This window comes from Embiotoca jacksoni, unplaced genomic scaffold (assembly GCF_022577435.1).
Source record: "Embiotoca jacksoni isolate LCO1_2020_lvr unplaced genomic scaffold, fEmbJac1.0.p SCAF_28, whole genome shotgun sequence".
NCBI lineage: Eukaryota > Metazoa > Chordata > Actinopteri > Embiotocidae > Embiotoca > Embiotoca jacksoni.
Genome location: NW_027185379.1, coordinates 1,062,501 through 1,078,238, shown reverse-complemented (window position 1 = coordinate 1,078,238; position 15,738 = coordinate 1,062,501). Strand labels below are relative to the sequence as shown.

Below are 15,738 nucleotides of genomic sequence, written 5' to 3'. Positions count from 1 at the left end.
TCAGATTAGCTTGTGCCCCTCCCCTCCCCCCCGACCCTAACCCCTTATCCTCCCCTGTTTGACCCCACAAAGGCAGAGAGGGTGAAGCTAAGGACCCGCACTACAGAGCAAACTGTGCCCCCTGTCCCACAGCTGCCCCTGGATATGCCTGCTCATATAAACCTGTACGACACATTGATCTTGAACACTCTCGATCTGTTCGCGACGCAGCCGAGCTGGAAAACATCCGGCAGAGGCCAAAAAAAAAACCTAACTACAGTTCAATCAACAAGCTCAGAGTCTGAAAAGTTTCTGACGAGTTCTAAACCGGCACACGCAGGGGCACATCACAACCACTCGAATTCCTCCAAACACTCCATTCCTGGCGTCTCTTCTACGCACAGAAGAACTCTCTACCTCCCTCTCTTCATCTTCCTCCCTCTCTTCATCTTCCTCCCTCCCCTCCCTCCCCTCCCTTATCTGTCCAGCCCTCCGCATCCTCTCGCCTCCTCTACAGGTCGCTCTCTCCGTACAGGGCGGTGGAGAAGGACATGTAGTCGAGGGCTCCGGGGACAGCGTCGGGCCCCGAGTAGGGCGCCATGCGGGCGATGCAGTACTCCGCCTGGTCGGGGGGGAGCTCCCGCCTCAGCTCCTCGGCCGTGATGAAGCTCTGATGGGAACAGAGGGGGTGGTACAGTCAGTGACGTTCAGAACTTACAGAACCAAACGGCCCGTTTTTACAGGACCAGGTGTTAAATATATTACATGCCGTGTTGTGTTAAAGAAAAAACTTTCTTATGTCCTGAACCATGTTCGTTTTATGTGTTATCCTCCAGTCCCACTCATCCTCCTTTCAACTAACATCTGGTTTAGATGCTGTCCAATCAGAAAGCAGATAGAACAGGGAGTTTAAGATGAGCAGCAGGTAAAAGGTTTAAATCAGAACTTTAAATAGCCCCGGCCAAAATGCTGTTAAATCAAATGAAAGGTCCGGCTGCATGCGTCTTATTGAGCTGTTGTCAGGAAAGTCTGAAGCGTTACCGTCAGACATTTCTGCAGCGTTTTTTTTTGGAAATGGTCAAACGTAATGGAGAAAATCGGTGCAGGTGATGTAACTAAAACCTCATTGTTTGGAGCTCATTATAACATTTCAGCTCCAAAAAATGATGACATCAACACGAGAAAGAAGGAGATGGAAGCAAAATGAAAAAAAGATTCTTGGTTGAAACTAAATCCTAATTTTCTAATGATGAGTTTCCCCCAAAAATAAATTTTAAATAAATTCTACAGAAACTCATTACATAAACTTAATCACTTACTTGAATCGAGCTGCATGTCCGAGCACACACACACACACACACAAATATACTCCCACTGGTGGAGCAAATATCTCACTACATTCACCACAAATAAATAAAAACAACTTGTGCAACTGGAACTCGTTTTGCTTCAGGATTGTTTTCTTGGTTAAAATTTATTGCAGTTTTAAAAGAAAAAAAAAAAAAGAGGGAAAAATTAAATCCAGACACCCTCCAACTCAGCAGTTGTTGTTTTTTGTCCAATCAGAGAGCAGAATCGTAAACGGACCTTATCAGCAGCCAGGATCTTGAAGGAGGCGATGACCTGGTCCGCGGTGTCCGTGTCAGTCGTTTCCGTGGACATGAAGTCGATGAAGGCCTGGAAGGTGACGGCTCCGCTGCCGTTGGGGTCCACTATGCCCATAATGCGATTAAACTCGCTGTCGCCCTGACAACCGAGAAATTAAGAGGTTAACCCGGGAGAGGTGGCACTTTTGTACACAGATACAAACCCAGAACATGAATAACGGTTATTAAAATGTGTGTAAAACATCAGGACCAATATTAAACGGACTGAATAGAGGTGAAATTCATGTCAGCGGGTCCTGATATTTTATATATTTCACATTTTGACACATGCTGTTACAGAGATATGATCACTGGTGGATGAAGCCTAAATGGGACAAACACTCGTAACACGTATAAATGTGGATAGTTAACATGAAAGACGTTGACTAATATCTAGCGAGGTCGAGACGTGCAGCGAAGTACAAAACTGACAAGACGTGACACGAGACGAGCAGCGAGAGGCTCAGGGAACGAGATGGCAGGGTGTCTGCAGGTTTCACCTCAAGTTTAGGTCACAAAAATATAAAAACAGTAGCTATATTCAGGTTATGATTTATAAATCTCAACAGGATTGTCAAATATTATTTCACCTAACAAGGAAAGAAAGAGAAACTGAAACCCAAACATATAAATCATCCTAAACATAAAAGCATTCAGACTAAAATAACTAAATTCAGATTTTAAGGAAAATAAAACTGAATAATAAGTAAACAATACTTTTATCAGTACTCAATAATTACTGGGGTTTAATATCCAGTATTAATCATTAATGGGTCAGTTTCTCACTGAAATAATAAGTCCAATGGAAAGACAAAGACGACGAGTATCCTTAACTGCAATATTCAAGTCTTTCAGGCTTTTGACTAAACTGAATTAGAATATGTTTTTGGACCTGCAGACACCCCGAGGGAGCATCATGCCAGCAGCAGTACCAGGCTGTTTCCCGTAGAAATGAGTAGAGCCCGGAAATCTTCTGAGACCATCTGTCCTGACCGCTTCTGCAGGTCGCCCACAGCACAGCGAAGGCCGGGGGAGGAGGAGGAAGAGGAGGAAGAGGAGGAGGAGGAGGCGAGGCGACACGGGTAGAGTCGGAGAGATGTGAGTGACAGAGTGGAAGAATGAGGATGGAAACGATGGAAAAAAGACAGGTGTAGAAGGAAAAGGAGGATGAGCAGAAATACAGATATCAAAAAGATGTAGAGAGAATGTTTGGGAAAGATTAAAAAAAAAAAAAAAAAAAAAGGACAAACAGTTAACAGAGAAAGTCTCGCAGCAAAGTAAAACCTGACAGACAGACAGTGTGTGTGTGGGGGGGGGGGGGGAGGAGGTCTGTTCAGAGACAGTGAGAAGGAGCCCGAAGGAGCTGAAGCAGCACAAAGCAACAGAGACCCCCGGTGGACAAACAGGGACGTAACACCTCTCTGGCCTGCATGCTCGATGCACCTGAAACCCCCGGTGCTCATCGGGAGCCTCGGAGCAGGACCGCTGACTCATCATTGAGTGGGTTTTGGCTTCATAACGGAGTGGAGTGTTACGTTTGTGAAAGTTACATAGAAAACATGATCAAGGAAGCAAATCGTGAACTAAATGCAGAAGGAAAACTGGTACAGACTACATTGGGGTTTTTGTTTAACTCGTGTAGATGTTTTCTTTAAAGAAGATCTATTTTGCTGTGTACTTATTTATTTTTTATTTGAAATGTATTAATCCAGTTGCATCTCTAATCCAAACGTTTGGCATTGCCATGTTATAAGATCTCAAAAGCAGCAATAGTGATTTTTTTAAATTGTCTTGATCTTTTTGATTTAGTGAGAACACACTTGGATGAGTTGCGATCGCTGCTCGGAGGCCCGACAAACACCAACTGTCCCTCCTGCCCCGCCCCGCCGGCTCCTACCTGCTTGTCGTTCTCCACATCGTAGCCCAGACTGATCAAACAGGCCTTGAACTCCTCGGCCATCAGGGCCCCGCTGTGGTCCTGAGACGGGCCAAAAACCCAATCACAGAGCAGCGCATCATGAGGATGGACCGATCGGATGGAGACGGATGTGACCGAGGGACCCATGCGGGGACAGGATGAGCACATGGAGGATGGAGGGAGGGACGGACAGACAGACATTCATGGATGTTTAGACAACGTCAACACGCACAACTCAAGAGTCTTTTTCAACATGTGCATGTGTCGGTATGAAAAAAATAACATGCATCAAAGTTCATTCAAATATATTTTAGAGAAAAACTAAAATGGTACCAACGCTAAAAAAAAATACTTTCCAATGATTAATACAGATTAATTAAGCGTGTTATTGAGCAACGTTCAGCCTTTACCACCGGCTCCGCATTAATACTACTGACACAGGTTAAATTAAAGAACTTTTTTGGTGTTTTTTTTTTTTTGGTGTTGCAAAAAACAAAAAGGCAGACACACTGGTGGGATTTAAAAAACAAAAACGAATGAGTGAGCACAGGAATGGATGACAGAGTCCCACAGTGTTTATGAACCATCGTGTCAGACAGCAGCGGGAATCAGTGACACACAAAGTGATGTGCACACAAACACACACAAAGTGGTGAGATGGTGAATGACGGTGGTGTCCTCTGTATCCCGACACATTTTTGAAATATCACGTGAAAACAACGACTACAAAACACAGAAGTTTGGTGACACAGTCATTAAACAACCAGTTAAATCAGCAGCTCGCTCCGCTCTGCTGACACCCAAAAAAACAACAACAACAACCAGACATGTGGCCGCCCGTGTGAAACACCAGGATGAATACTCACACGTTTGGCTCCTCTCTCTTTCCAGTCTATAGTCTAAACATTCATTCAGTCATGTTATACATTAACACAGATCAAGGCTACATCCTCACACAAAACACAAACATTCAGACATCTGCAGGAGGTCGAACGACGACCTCTGGGACATTTTAACTTGATATCATCCAAACACCAAGGATTATACAGTGTATGATGTGAACTGGCACATATCTATCGTGGGTATAATCACACTACGACAATAGTAAAAAAAAAAATAATATATACGATTCCCTCCCAACAAAAAGACGGAAACTCCCGACAGCAACTTTAACACTGTGACACACCAAATGTGTAGAGCAGGGTGTAATGAAGAAGCCGTGACCCCTGACCTTGTCGAAGTGGTTGAAGGAGGCACGGTACTCGTAGAGCTGCTCCTGGCTGATGCCCTTGGCGTCGCGTGTCAGGATCTGGTTCTCCACCTCGTTGATGGTTCTGGCGATGGTGGTCAGCAGCTGCTCCCATCCCACACGGAGGTGCTGTAGTGGGGGTGGGAGGGGGGAACGGATGAACAAGGTGAGGAAATGTGTTTCAGAGTTTTAATACTAAACATCTACAAAACAATTCTCTTAACAGAATTTAAAGAAGACAACTTGTTTCCTATTTCTTTTATTTAATCTGCATTATATTATTTGAGTGTTCTCCTTTCTTTATGAACTTGAAAATGTTCATTTAAAGATTTTTTTTTTTTTTTATTTTTTTACAAACAAACAACTTAAAAAAAAAACACCATGCAAGATTGTGGGATTTATACGGAATCATTCATGATGGTTTTTAGATGTGCGTTTTACCTCCATTGTGTAGGAGGTGTACTGGTTGTCGAAGATGAGGGCCTCCTGGATGAGCTGGTGGTATCCCTCCAGCTTGTTAATTTCGGGCATGTAAGACATGATGGTCTTCTGGTACTCCTTCAGGTTGGTGAGCTGGTCCTCCAGGGTGCCGTTCATCTCGATGGATATCCTGCCGATTTCCTGCCAACGACACAAACACACAGTAATTTACTATCCTGTTCATCGGACAAAAGAAACAACATGAACCCCAACATGCAGCAGAGAGTCTGAAGCTTTCACACACGAATTCATATTTTTAACCCGTTCCGGTGCCGGTGTGTGATCAGACCTCGTACTGTCACTTTCCCTACTTCAGATGAACATCAAACAGTCGCAGTGTGCTGCAAGTGTGTCGCAACTAACGACAAATGCTCCGAGTCACAAGTGACATTATGGAGCAGCTTCATGTTTTAATGAAGTGTTAAGTATGACTGTGTTTAAGGATCCTGTCTGCTCGCGTCTCCTCCTGTTCTACTGGCACCGAGATGAAGAGCTGCAAAAGGAAGCAGCAGAACAACAAAGTCCAAATCCAAAAACCAGCAATCATGAATAAAACATAGCGAGTAAGTCAAGAAAATGAATTAGCAGGAAGTACGACGCTCCAAACTCGGAGGCTTCCCGTCGCCAATGCTCCCCAACCATGTCCAATCATTTCTCCTTGAGCTCAACGTTTCATAAGGTCGCTCTGAAAACTGTGACAAACCACGCAGCTGAGCAAAGATGAGCCGCTTCTAAAACAACAGGCGAACACATGGACGGACTGTGGGCTGATCCGTTACCTCCATCTTGGCCTGAATGTAGGCGCCGACCGTGTTGGCCTGAGTGGCGAACGTGGCTCTCAGATTGTCGTTGGAGTTCTGCTTGTTAAGCTCGTCCTGCAGGGCGTTGTCACGCAGCGGCACCATGGCCATCGCCTGCAAGCACACACACACAAGAATTAGAAACACAAATGCAACAGAAAACACTCGTAGCTGCGCCCACACACACACACACACACAAAGCAGCAGCTGGAAAATGTCATGACATCATTGAGCCTCGAGACAACGTCCAGCTCCTCAGATGACAGTGTTGTAACAAATACTGGACAAAGCTTCCTTCTTGTAGCTCCGACATGCTTCGATTTAACAAACACAAAACGTGCGAGAGGAAAAAATAAACTGTTGTTGGTGCCGCCGAAGATTCACCGCTGAAAAACCAGGAACAACTTATCAAAAGACAAGTGCAGTATATTTATGATTTTGAATCCAAATACAAAAAACCAGAGATGTAGGAAAAAGGGCAGAAGGAAGCTCACCTTCTCCCACTTGCTGTCGATGCTCTCGGGTGTGATGGTGGTGTAGGGGTTCGCGCCACTCAGCTTGATGCCGTTGCTCTGTGCGATCTTCTGCACCTCGGCCTGGATGGCCTGGATGGCCTCCCGCTCCTTGTTGGCCTCTGCCAGGGTGGACTTGAACTGCTCGTGGGCTGTGATCAGACCCTGAAGGGGAAAACAAAACAAACATGTTTGATTTCCCTCCACCAGACTGTCATTACATCAGATGTATTCCTCATCTCTGTCATGTTTGGCTCTCTGTGTGTAAATACATGTTCTGCCTCATTTTTCAGAGCTCCACAGATTTGTACGGTCAAATATTATAACTTTCCTTTTTCTTATTTCGGAACTGCTGCAATATTTTAGCCTGTGTATGTTTTCTGTTACCTGGATTTCCTCAATATTGTGAACAATGAACATGTCCTGCAGGTCCTCCATAGCTCCCTCCATCCAGTTGTTGAACGGCGCCGCTCTCTTGGCGTACTCCAGGTAATGCTCATCTATCGACTCCAGCTGCTTCTCTGTCCTCTGTTGGCCAGAAAAGAAAAGAGGGCTTGTTTCAATAGTGAGCAGAAAATGTGCAGATGTTAACAATAATAATATCACTGACATTTTGTTTCTACACTCGTGCTGATACAATAGCAGATTTCTGATTTATTTACTGAGAAATGTGAAAATGTGTTAAATAGTCAACAAAAAGTCAGACCTGACCGGCATCAGTTTTTATTTAATTTTATACTCTACACAAACTAAGAGTTTCAACAACGGTTTAAGCAAAATCACAAATCTCCACTGCACTGGGTCAAAGATACCTTTACTGTCATAATTATTCCATAATCTTCTGTTTGCCTTTATTTAAATGACTGCAATCCTTTTACATTATTGTCAGAAATATTTCTAGCTCACCTGTATAAAAAAAGCCAAATGAAACAAACAAATATCATATTTTCGACATCGTGTGGTGCTCTTTTCCCTATTCTGCTGCGGTTTGTTTATCTTGATTGTGGGTAAATGTAAATGTCATGCATTTCTTTGTACATTTCAGTAATAGCCTTTGTATAGTAAAGTTTGTATTTATGTCACATCTGCCTTGTGTGTTTTTTTGTTTACAAAGCCTAAAAGGCAGAGACATTTTTACTTATATGTTCCAAATGCTGAATCCCAATAATCGTCTATTTTTCTTCCTAAGCTGTATTATTAAACTTCGATTAGGGCCGCATTATGCTGCGATAAGTCAACCATCTGAGGTGCCATAATGAATCACTATCTGATCAGATGGCAGAGTGAGTCGTACCTCCAGAGACTCCTTGCGGTTCTGGGTGAGGGATCCCAGGATGTCCCACTGATCACAGATCTTCTGACAGCGAGCGTTGACGCTGGCGGAGTCGTAGTAGTCCAGTTCACTGGAAAACACAGAAAAACAAACTTTATAGCTTACACTCAAACTACCCTTACACTCAGGACCAAGAAGACCCAGGATCTCATCTTTAAAGTATATTTGTTGGGCTCCATCATGTCCACTAGTCGCTCCCTCCTTACTTGAGTTCCTGTGCGATGGCGGCGATCTGCTCCACTCTGTCCTGATGGGCTGCCAGGTCGCTCTCGAAGGCCTCGTGTTTCCGTAGCAACGCCTTGACTTCTGACAGGGTGGAGGTCTCGTAGTCTTTCTGGGTCAGCATGGCCTCCTTGCCTGCACACACACACAAATTGAATGCATTGACTTTCAGCAGTGGTATAAGAAAGCAGCATCACCTGCTTTCAATGAGGAAAACTTTCTGATTTTTTTTTTTTGGTAACAGCAGGATGCAACTTGATAACAGAAAGAGGATTCATATTTACGCACCATCGGTCCAGGATTCATGGATGGCAGCCTTCTGGTGGAACTTCTCAGCCAGGTGCTCCAGTCTCTCCAGACGTCTGATCTCGCTGAGGATCCACTCCTCGTAGCCCTTTTCTGCTCCCTCCAGAGTGTGCCACGCTCCGTTGATATCCTGAGACCAAACAGCAGGAATTACCAATGCAAATCCGTCACTGCAGAGGACAGTCTAGAACTAGAGCCTGTTTGTTAGCCTGTGTAGTTCCCCAATACCAGCAACTGCCTGAGACTGCACCAAAAAAAAAAAAAAAACTGTGGCTGAAACAGTGTTAAACTCAGCATCAAGTTTTTCTGGGGTAATATTTCAAATAAATTGATTTGCAGCTGATCCAGACATTATTTTCCAACACTAATATGTTGTTAAAATGCACCAAACATAAAGCTGAAGAGTGCAGAGGAGCTAATCCGAACAAAATCACAAACAGCTGAAAACTTCATTTGGAAAAACTGCAGTCTCTAGTAAGAATAACGTTTGTCTCCAGATATGGACTTATATTGTTTTAGTCATTTGTGGAAAATGTAAGCTTTTGTGGAAATGAACTTTACTATATGATGCATACTACTTGTTCCTATTCTGTTGACAGATTGAAATCCACCACATCTGTATTTGTCCAGCTGTGAAAGAGTAAATGAGGTCTGCATACATACAGAAACCATGCGACCTTCTGATGGCATGAAGGCCGGCCGGTTGCTGAGTCTCAGTTTAGTCTGCAGAGTGTTGAAGCTGATCTCCAGCTGACATTTTTCTTGGACCTGAGGACGGTGGCAGAATTAGACAACAGATTCAGCAGAGGAAACTAAAAAATCTTGATGATATTTATACAAAAAAAAAAAAAAAAGCACAACCAGGACGAGCTCAAGGCGTGTTACTCACCTTGGGTGGTTTGTGCACGCAGCGGTAGTCTCTGAAGTCCTCCTGTTTGGCCTGCATGTCATTTACGGTCTTCTCTTGGGTCCGGTTCTCCAGCCAGGGGATGGTCCGACGGATCCACTCCAGCAGCTGCAGGCAGAAAGGAATAAGGTTGAATGAATGACACGGAGAGCAGGTGGAAACAGGCCGAGACGTCTCTGCATGCTTCGTACTCACGTCGCTGGCCAGCTTCTCGTAGTCCTCCATCATCTGCTCGTTCTCCTGGTTGACAGCCAGCACCTTGCAGATGCGATTTGCGGCTGTTTCAGCCTATCGGGAAGCAGAGTGGTGAGTGGCGCTCGCAGTGATTGGATGAAACGCTCACTGTGTATTCATAGCAGGAGGCTGAACACTGACGTCACTAAACTGAAGTGCCCTATTGCTTCTTTTTTTTTTTTTTTTAGTAGTACCTCAACCTGGCCTTTTATTACTAGCGTAATAGTTTTTGGTCTTCAAATATGTGCGAACACACTCCACACACAGGCAGTGAATAGGAACATCTAAACGGGTTTAAGCACACATTATTAAAAAGAAAAGTGCAAAAACTCTAATGCAAGTCAAATGAGGGGTTTTCATTGGACTGATTAAAAACATGCTCCAGATGTCGGTGGTTAGTTGAAGGTACCACAATAAGTCTGTGCTTTTAAAACTCCATGCGTCTCCCTTCACAACCTGGGAATCAGTCCGTACATCTAGTTACAGGTTCATGTAGCGCTGGAGTCCACATCAGCCTAGAATTACACTACTGTACCACTGAAATAAAACAAAAACAGGATACACACTTCGTTTTTATTTGTTCCGTCATAAAGGCCTAATATATTTTTGCTGTTATTTTGAAGCCAAAAATAATACATTCCATATATAAAAGTCAGATGATAATAAACATTTAGATTTGAGGAGCGTTAATAGCTGAAGAGAAACTGGAGAGACATCAAACAGTGTTTCCCACAGTAATAAACCCAAACTGGTCTGGTTTCCCAAAAACCACATCAGCAGAACCAGCTTTCATGGTTTTACTGTTTACCACAGGAGAAATGTATCCTGGAATATATACACTGTATACGTTCAGCGCATCTTCTGCTCCAGCCGACATATTCAGAAGCAGGTCGAACTGATACATGATCGCAGTGCTAACGTGGTTTAGGGAATTTAAATCCAGACCAGAATGTGAATCTTTCGGGGGGGGGGGGGGGGGGAAACACAGTTGATTTTCAAAAGATCTGAAACAGAAGCATCAGAAAGCGTTTGGTGGTTTATATATTTTTGTTTTTTGCAGAGTTCCCATCATAAGCCTGCTCTATAATAGTCCTGATTTGTAGAAGAGCATCCACGACCATAAAAGCCACAACTGTTGCTGTTACGTGATCATCTGCAGATGGCAAAATAGAAAACAGCTGAAATCATTCATCGAAAAATGTTGGGGTCACATTCCAGTAGATTCCTGTGATTTGACCTATTTTCTGATTTTACTTCTGTAGTAAAACTTTATATCCCGACTGATGGAAACCCTGCTGGTTTCAGATTTCCCCTTTTGCTGCACTGAAAGCGTGATTGTGGGTCTGAAGCGTGAGGAGCTCACCTTCTGTGCGCCAGAGAAGGCGTGATAGAAGCAGGATACATAGGTCATTATGGCTTTCTCATCCGGCCGCAGCGTACCCACGATGTCTACGCATCACCCAGCAGAACAGAGAGAGGCAGACGGAGAACGTGTTAACAGAGAGAGAGAGAGAGTGTGAAGCCAAAGCTGCCCGAAGCTACGTGGTCCTCGTTCCCTACGGGATGAGAGAGCGAGGAGGGTGAGGTGGGGCGAGAGAGAGAGACTCCCTCTTTAGGGTCCGCAGCTTCAGGTTCCCCCCGATAGCAGGAATAGTGGAGGAGGACCAGAGAAGTCCTCGAGGACAGTTGAGGCACACCGGAGCCACAAGTTCGAGGTTTGGGACACAAACACACACATCAACTTCTTAATGAGGCTCATGGAGTCTGGAGGAGGTCATTTGGTCCACTGAGCGGGTGAGAATGATGCAATCAGCACGATATGCTGACCTCGGAAACTACAAGTCTTTAATATCACGGCGTGTTTGTTGGGTTTTTGACTGTAGTTCAGAGAAACCGGCTAATTCTGACAAAATGACTTGTGCATATTTTGCCCACTAATTCAAATTCCTCCAACGTGTTTATAATCTTTAGTTAAAAACTCAAAGTTTAATGCTTGGAAATCCAACATGTCTGAACTGAACTGAAGGAAAGCTGCAGATCTGACTGACATCATCGCATCACATCAAGAAGAAGATTCGGTAAAAGTCTCTTGCAAATTCTAGCTTTTGTTCCCAAATAATCACGTGAACAAAATGACAAAACGGCACAGAGGCTGTCGAATCAACTCCAAAAATCCTTTTGCGTGGACACGAGTAAGTATGATTCATCTGATGTAGATAAATAAAATATGATGCTGGAAAAAGCAGTAAATGTGGAGATGTGTTACGACTTTGTTTCTAGTGGTCCAAAGTTAGTGACAAACTGTTTGTAGGGACTGAATTTGTGTGAATTATTCAAAGAGGAAAAGTAGAACAAGTTGGAATATGGAATAAGTTGACAGACGACGGCACTCGTTCCCAGATCTTTCTGACACACACACACACACACACACACACACACACACACTTCTCCTGAGACCGCAGTGGAACACAAACAAGTTCTGAATGAGCCAGAAAATTAATTAGAGGAAGATGAGCAAAACAAGAGACACGTCAAATGGCTTCCTGTCAGAGGCCTCCAGGGAGAGAAGATGAAGGAGGAGCACAACAAGAGATGAGTGGAGGAGAAAAACAACAACAAATAGGAGGAGGACTTCAAAGTGGAGGACAGAATCAAATTCAGCTCTCAGAACCCGTTATGGACTGAAACAGCAATAATTGGCTTGATTACGCGGGTTGATGTGATTTAAGGGGTTAAATCGTTTACTTGAAAGTAATTTGCATCTTTAAAAATATGTTCAATTTTATTAATTATATGCTGAAGGTATTAATGAAATAAATATATGAGGAATTATGTGTTCCTAAGCGCCACTAAACGGTCCACAGAAAACAAACCGGTCTCAAACTGTCCCCTTTACATGAAGGAAGAGCTAATTGATGTTTGGACTGAAAAACCTGCAGCTTCATGACCCTTCAGGTCACATGACACAACCACCTCTCCGAAGGTCATCTTTTACTCAGTTCAGTTCTTGTCTTGAGACGTGAAAACTGCTCACAACCTGCAGTCACGATGCTTTTTTAGGAGTCAGATGCCAAAAAGCCGAAGACCCTCCGCTCTAAAAAGGAGGAAATCCACTATTTAAAGGAGTTCGATAATTTGTAAGCACTTTTTTGCGAAGTGACTATTTTTCATTCCAAATTTGAACATCAGCCACACAAAACATTAGCCGACACTACTTTTTCTCAGACGTTGCCTAAAGGGCTGTAACGTTTATGCCAGATGAAAAAAAAAAAAAAACCACGACGTTCATCCGAGTCCAGCGGCGCTCAGACGTTACGTGGAGGAGAGATCGCTCGGCTCGAACCTCCCGCAGACGACGGCCTCGTTTCAGAACACTTTCTGCACAGCTACCGCCACGTTGGTTTGTGTTCGAACGCGTGTGTTTGTGTCCCAATAAGATCCAGCGGTCCCTCGTTGAGGAGCAGGGCTCTGCAGCGCTGTCCAGGAGAGTGAGGCCATGCCGGACAGGAAGCAGCACCTTGTTAGTAGCGGGGGGGGGGGTCAAAGTCAGGCGAGGGGTGGGGGCGGGGTCACAGGGTACCTTCTGTGCTCCAGAGAAGGCATGGTAGAAACTGGACACATAAGTCATTATGGCTTTCTCATCTGGACGAGCAGTGTTCACAATGTCTACAATGGGGAGGGGGGGGGGAGACCATGGTTATGAAGACACACACACACATACATACATAGGCAAGACAGAGGCTGAGTGTTGACACTGAACAGGACACATATGGAAGGAACTGGTATTATAGAGGCTGGCCGAACACAGACAGGCAGAACGAGTACAAATACAAGAGGGCGGAGATAGAATAAACAATACTGAACATACAAACACATCAGAAAACAGACATGGAGGTTCAAGGAAATAGTTGTGTATGTTTTCATATTTTAGGATCAACAGATCAAAGACACAAAAAAAAACATCTGCAGGGAAAAACTTGATTAATGATCAACACAGTAAATATCAACATATGGCAGTGGAAGTCGTTAAATATCGTCATATTAAGACGGTTACATCTGAGAGGAGGCGATGAAGGCTCCAGTGCAGAGGATCGGAGTGAACACGAAGAACGGGCAGCTGCATCACGGCACATTTCAAGATTTAAAGCCTACCTTCTGCGTCCAACATCTTGGGGATGTCCAGGTGCTTCTCAGCCACCTCGAAGGCGTTGTTCAGATTGGTCACGGGGTCATCCTACACAACAAATCAACACATTTTTTAAAACACCTTTAATTTGACAATGTTAGTTTGTTTCACGAGAATACAAAACATTTGGATTTGGACCGGCTTTGATCACGTGTCATCTAGTAAGTGTGTGAGAGTCTGTCCACCTTTCTGAGGCTGTCGTAGTCGATGAGATCAGGTCTGTGTCTGTGGATCAGAGCGTTGAAGGCGAGACCGTCCTTCCAGCTGAGAGAGAGAGAACAGATGAGTTGAGCATACGGAGGAAATGGGGGCGAGCAACATGACACTCGTTCATCTGGGATGTGGATGTTTGCTGCTGTACAAGGCACAAACTGTTCTGCGTTCAGATTCCCCCAAAAATCTTTATATTTAAGGCAAAAATCGATCCCTGATCAAATTAACATTTTGACATGGCTGAAATATTGAACTCCATGTTGTTGACTGTGCAAAACAATTGATCTCAAATCAAGATCCTGCTTTTTCAACCTTGACTGGTCACGAGCCTTTCAAATACAAACTCCTTCAAATTAAAACCTGGATAATGAAAATGTTTTGCATATAACATATACATTTTGGATTGTGAGTACTTCACAGAGCAGTAAGATGAGTTCCCATTTCTCCAGCAGGGGGCGCCCTTTCTACAGAGTTACAACAATATGTTTGAAGAATATTTCAATTCCTGGACAGCCCTGAGATGTCAGTTGGCATTGAACAATATATGCATAAAAATTCTGACATATTTACTGATATTGCATGATAACATTACATTTTTGATGTGTGTATAACAGACCAGAATTTCAATATTTTTTTCATCTATTGCATCTTGTCCAGGAGTCCGTGTTTCTCTGGAGAGTTTTGCCGTCTCTTGAGCTCCTAGAAGCTCTTTAAAAGGATTTCCAAACTCAAGATCAAGAAGTGAATTCTTTGAATTTTCTGAAGAGCTTTTTTGGCTTTAAAACATGTTAAAAACTGCCACAAAAATAGCATCTGTCAGCAGCGGTCATCCAAGAACAACACCAACGAGCCTTAAAATACCGAGATCGGTTCATCCTCTTAGCACATGTGCTCATGTGTGCATTACCTAATGTGGAAGTTCTGCACATTGACATTCTTGTAGGGAGCGGTCTTCCTCTGGCACCACAAGAGAAGACCCTCCTTGGCAGAGGTCTCTGCAGAGAAAGAAGAAAGACGAGGAGAAGAAACGGAGGAGATAAAAGGTTTTCATCAGTCTGAAGACAAATGCAGAAATGTCTCTTCATCATATTAAATCAGGTGCATTCATTTTTGTAATGGATCGGACCATCTTGATGAGTTTGTTAAATATAAACCGTGACGGTGCACAGCAGTGAACTTAAATTTACGAGGGTGTTTCTGTTTGCTGCATGTGGCTGAACAAACATGTACAAAAAGTATGTCATTAATATGGAGAGTAAAAAATGTGACTCAGTATTCCACAAAGCAGCTCACGCCCACCAGAGCTCATTCAACACAGTCTTTTAATTAGCCCGCAGAGTAATTAATTACAGCGGTGAGGAATAATGATCTGCAGTCCAACATTTATCAACACAAAACAAACATTCATTCTGAAACCATTAATCAGATGTTGAATCTGAGATTGGGGATTTTTCTGCTGTCCTGTTTTATATCAGTGTAAATGTGTTGGTGTTTGAACACAATTCATTTGATTACATTAGAATCAGTTAGTTAAAGAAATTAACAGCTTAATAATAAAACAAAACCTAATCTGAGCAAATTTAATGTATGCAGCCAAATTTCAGTATCTAACCAAGTAATAATGGAAATAGCAGCTGTAACTGCCAGTGAGTAGCTTCACATTATCTCCAGTCTTAAACGAGCACTCATGTAGGTGAGACCTGCCTCATCTCGGCTCCATCCCATCACCACTCTCCCCACTGTGAGTGTGTCT

General features: G+C 43.6%; 1 protein-coding gene across 5 annotated transcripts in view; it reads right to left on the bottom strand.

Moving 5' to 3' along the window:
- Positions 1-26: 26 nt before the first annotated feature.
- Positions 27-15,738, bottom strand: part of actn4 (actinin, alpha 4) — a 48,896-nt gene continuing 33,184 nt past the window's right edge. The window contains exons 5-23 of one of the 5 annotated variants that reach the window (XM_069161043.1): positions 14,893-14,980; positions 13,958-14,036; positions 13,739-13,820; positions 13,167-13,252; positions 9,548-9,640; positions 9,335-9,460; positions 9,109-9,213; positions 8,428-8,575; positions 8,124-8,274; positions 7,879-7,987; positions 6,972-7,112; positions 6,567-6,749; positions 6,052-6,186; positions 5,234-5,413; positions 4,775-4,921; positions 3,523-3,603; positions 2,558-2,623; positions 1,567-1,725; positions 27-649 (exon numbers count right to left, since the gene is read on the bottom strand). In XM_069161043.1, the coding sequence (XP_069017144.1) occupies positions 491-649; positions 1,567-1,725; positions 2,558-2,623; positions 3,523-3,603; positions 4,775-4,921; positions 5,234-5,413; positions 6,052-6,186; positions 6,567-6,749; positions 6,972-7,112; positions 7,879-7,987; positions 8,124-8,274; positions 8,428-8,575; positions 9,109-9,213; positions 9,335-9,460; positions 9,548-9,640; positions 13,167-13,252; positions 13,739-13,820; positions 13,958-14,036; positions 14,893-14,980 (2,318 nt within the window). In that variant the 3' untranslated portion in view covers positions 27-490. Of the gene's footprint in view, positions 650-1,566; positions 1,726-2,557; positions 2,624-3,522; positions 3,604-4,774; positions 4,922-5,233; positions 5,414-6,051; positions 6,187-6,566; positions 6,750-6,971; positions 7,113-7,878; positions 7,988-8,123; positions 8,275-8,427; positions 8,576-9,108; positions 9,214-9,334; positions 9,461-9,547; positions 9,641-10,949; positions 11,036-13,166; positions 13,253-13,738; positions 13,821-13,957; positions 14,037-14,892; positions 14,981-15,738 lie in introns of all 5 variants that reach the window. The other 4 variants (XM_069161042.1, XM_069161041.1, XM_069161040.1 and 1 more) reach the window with 4 other exon arrangements.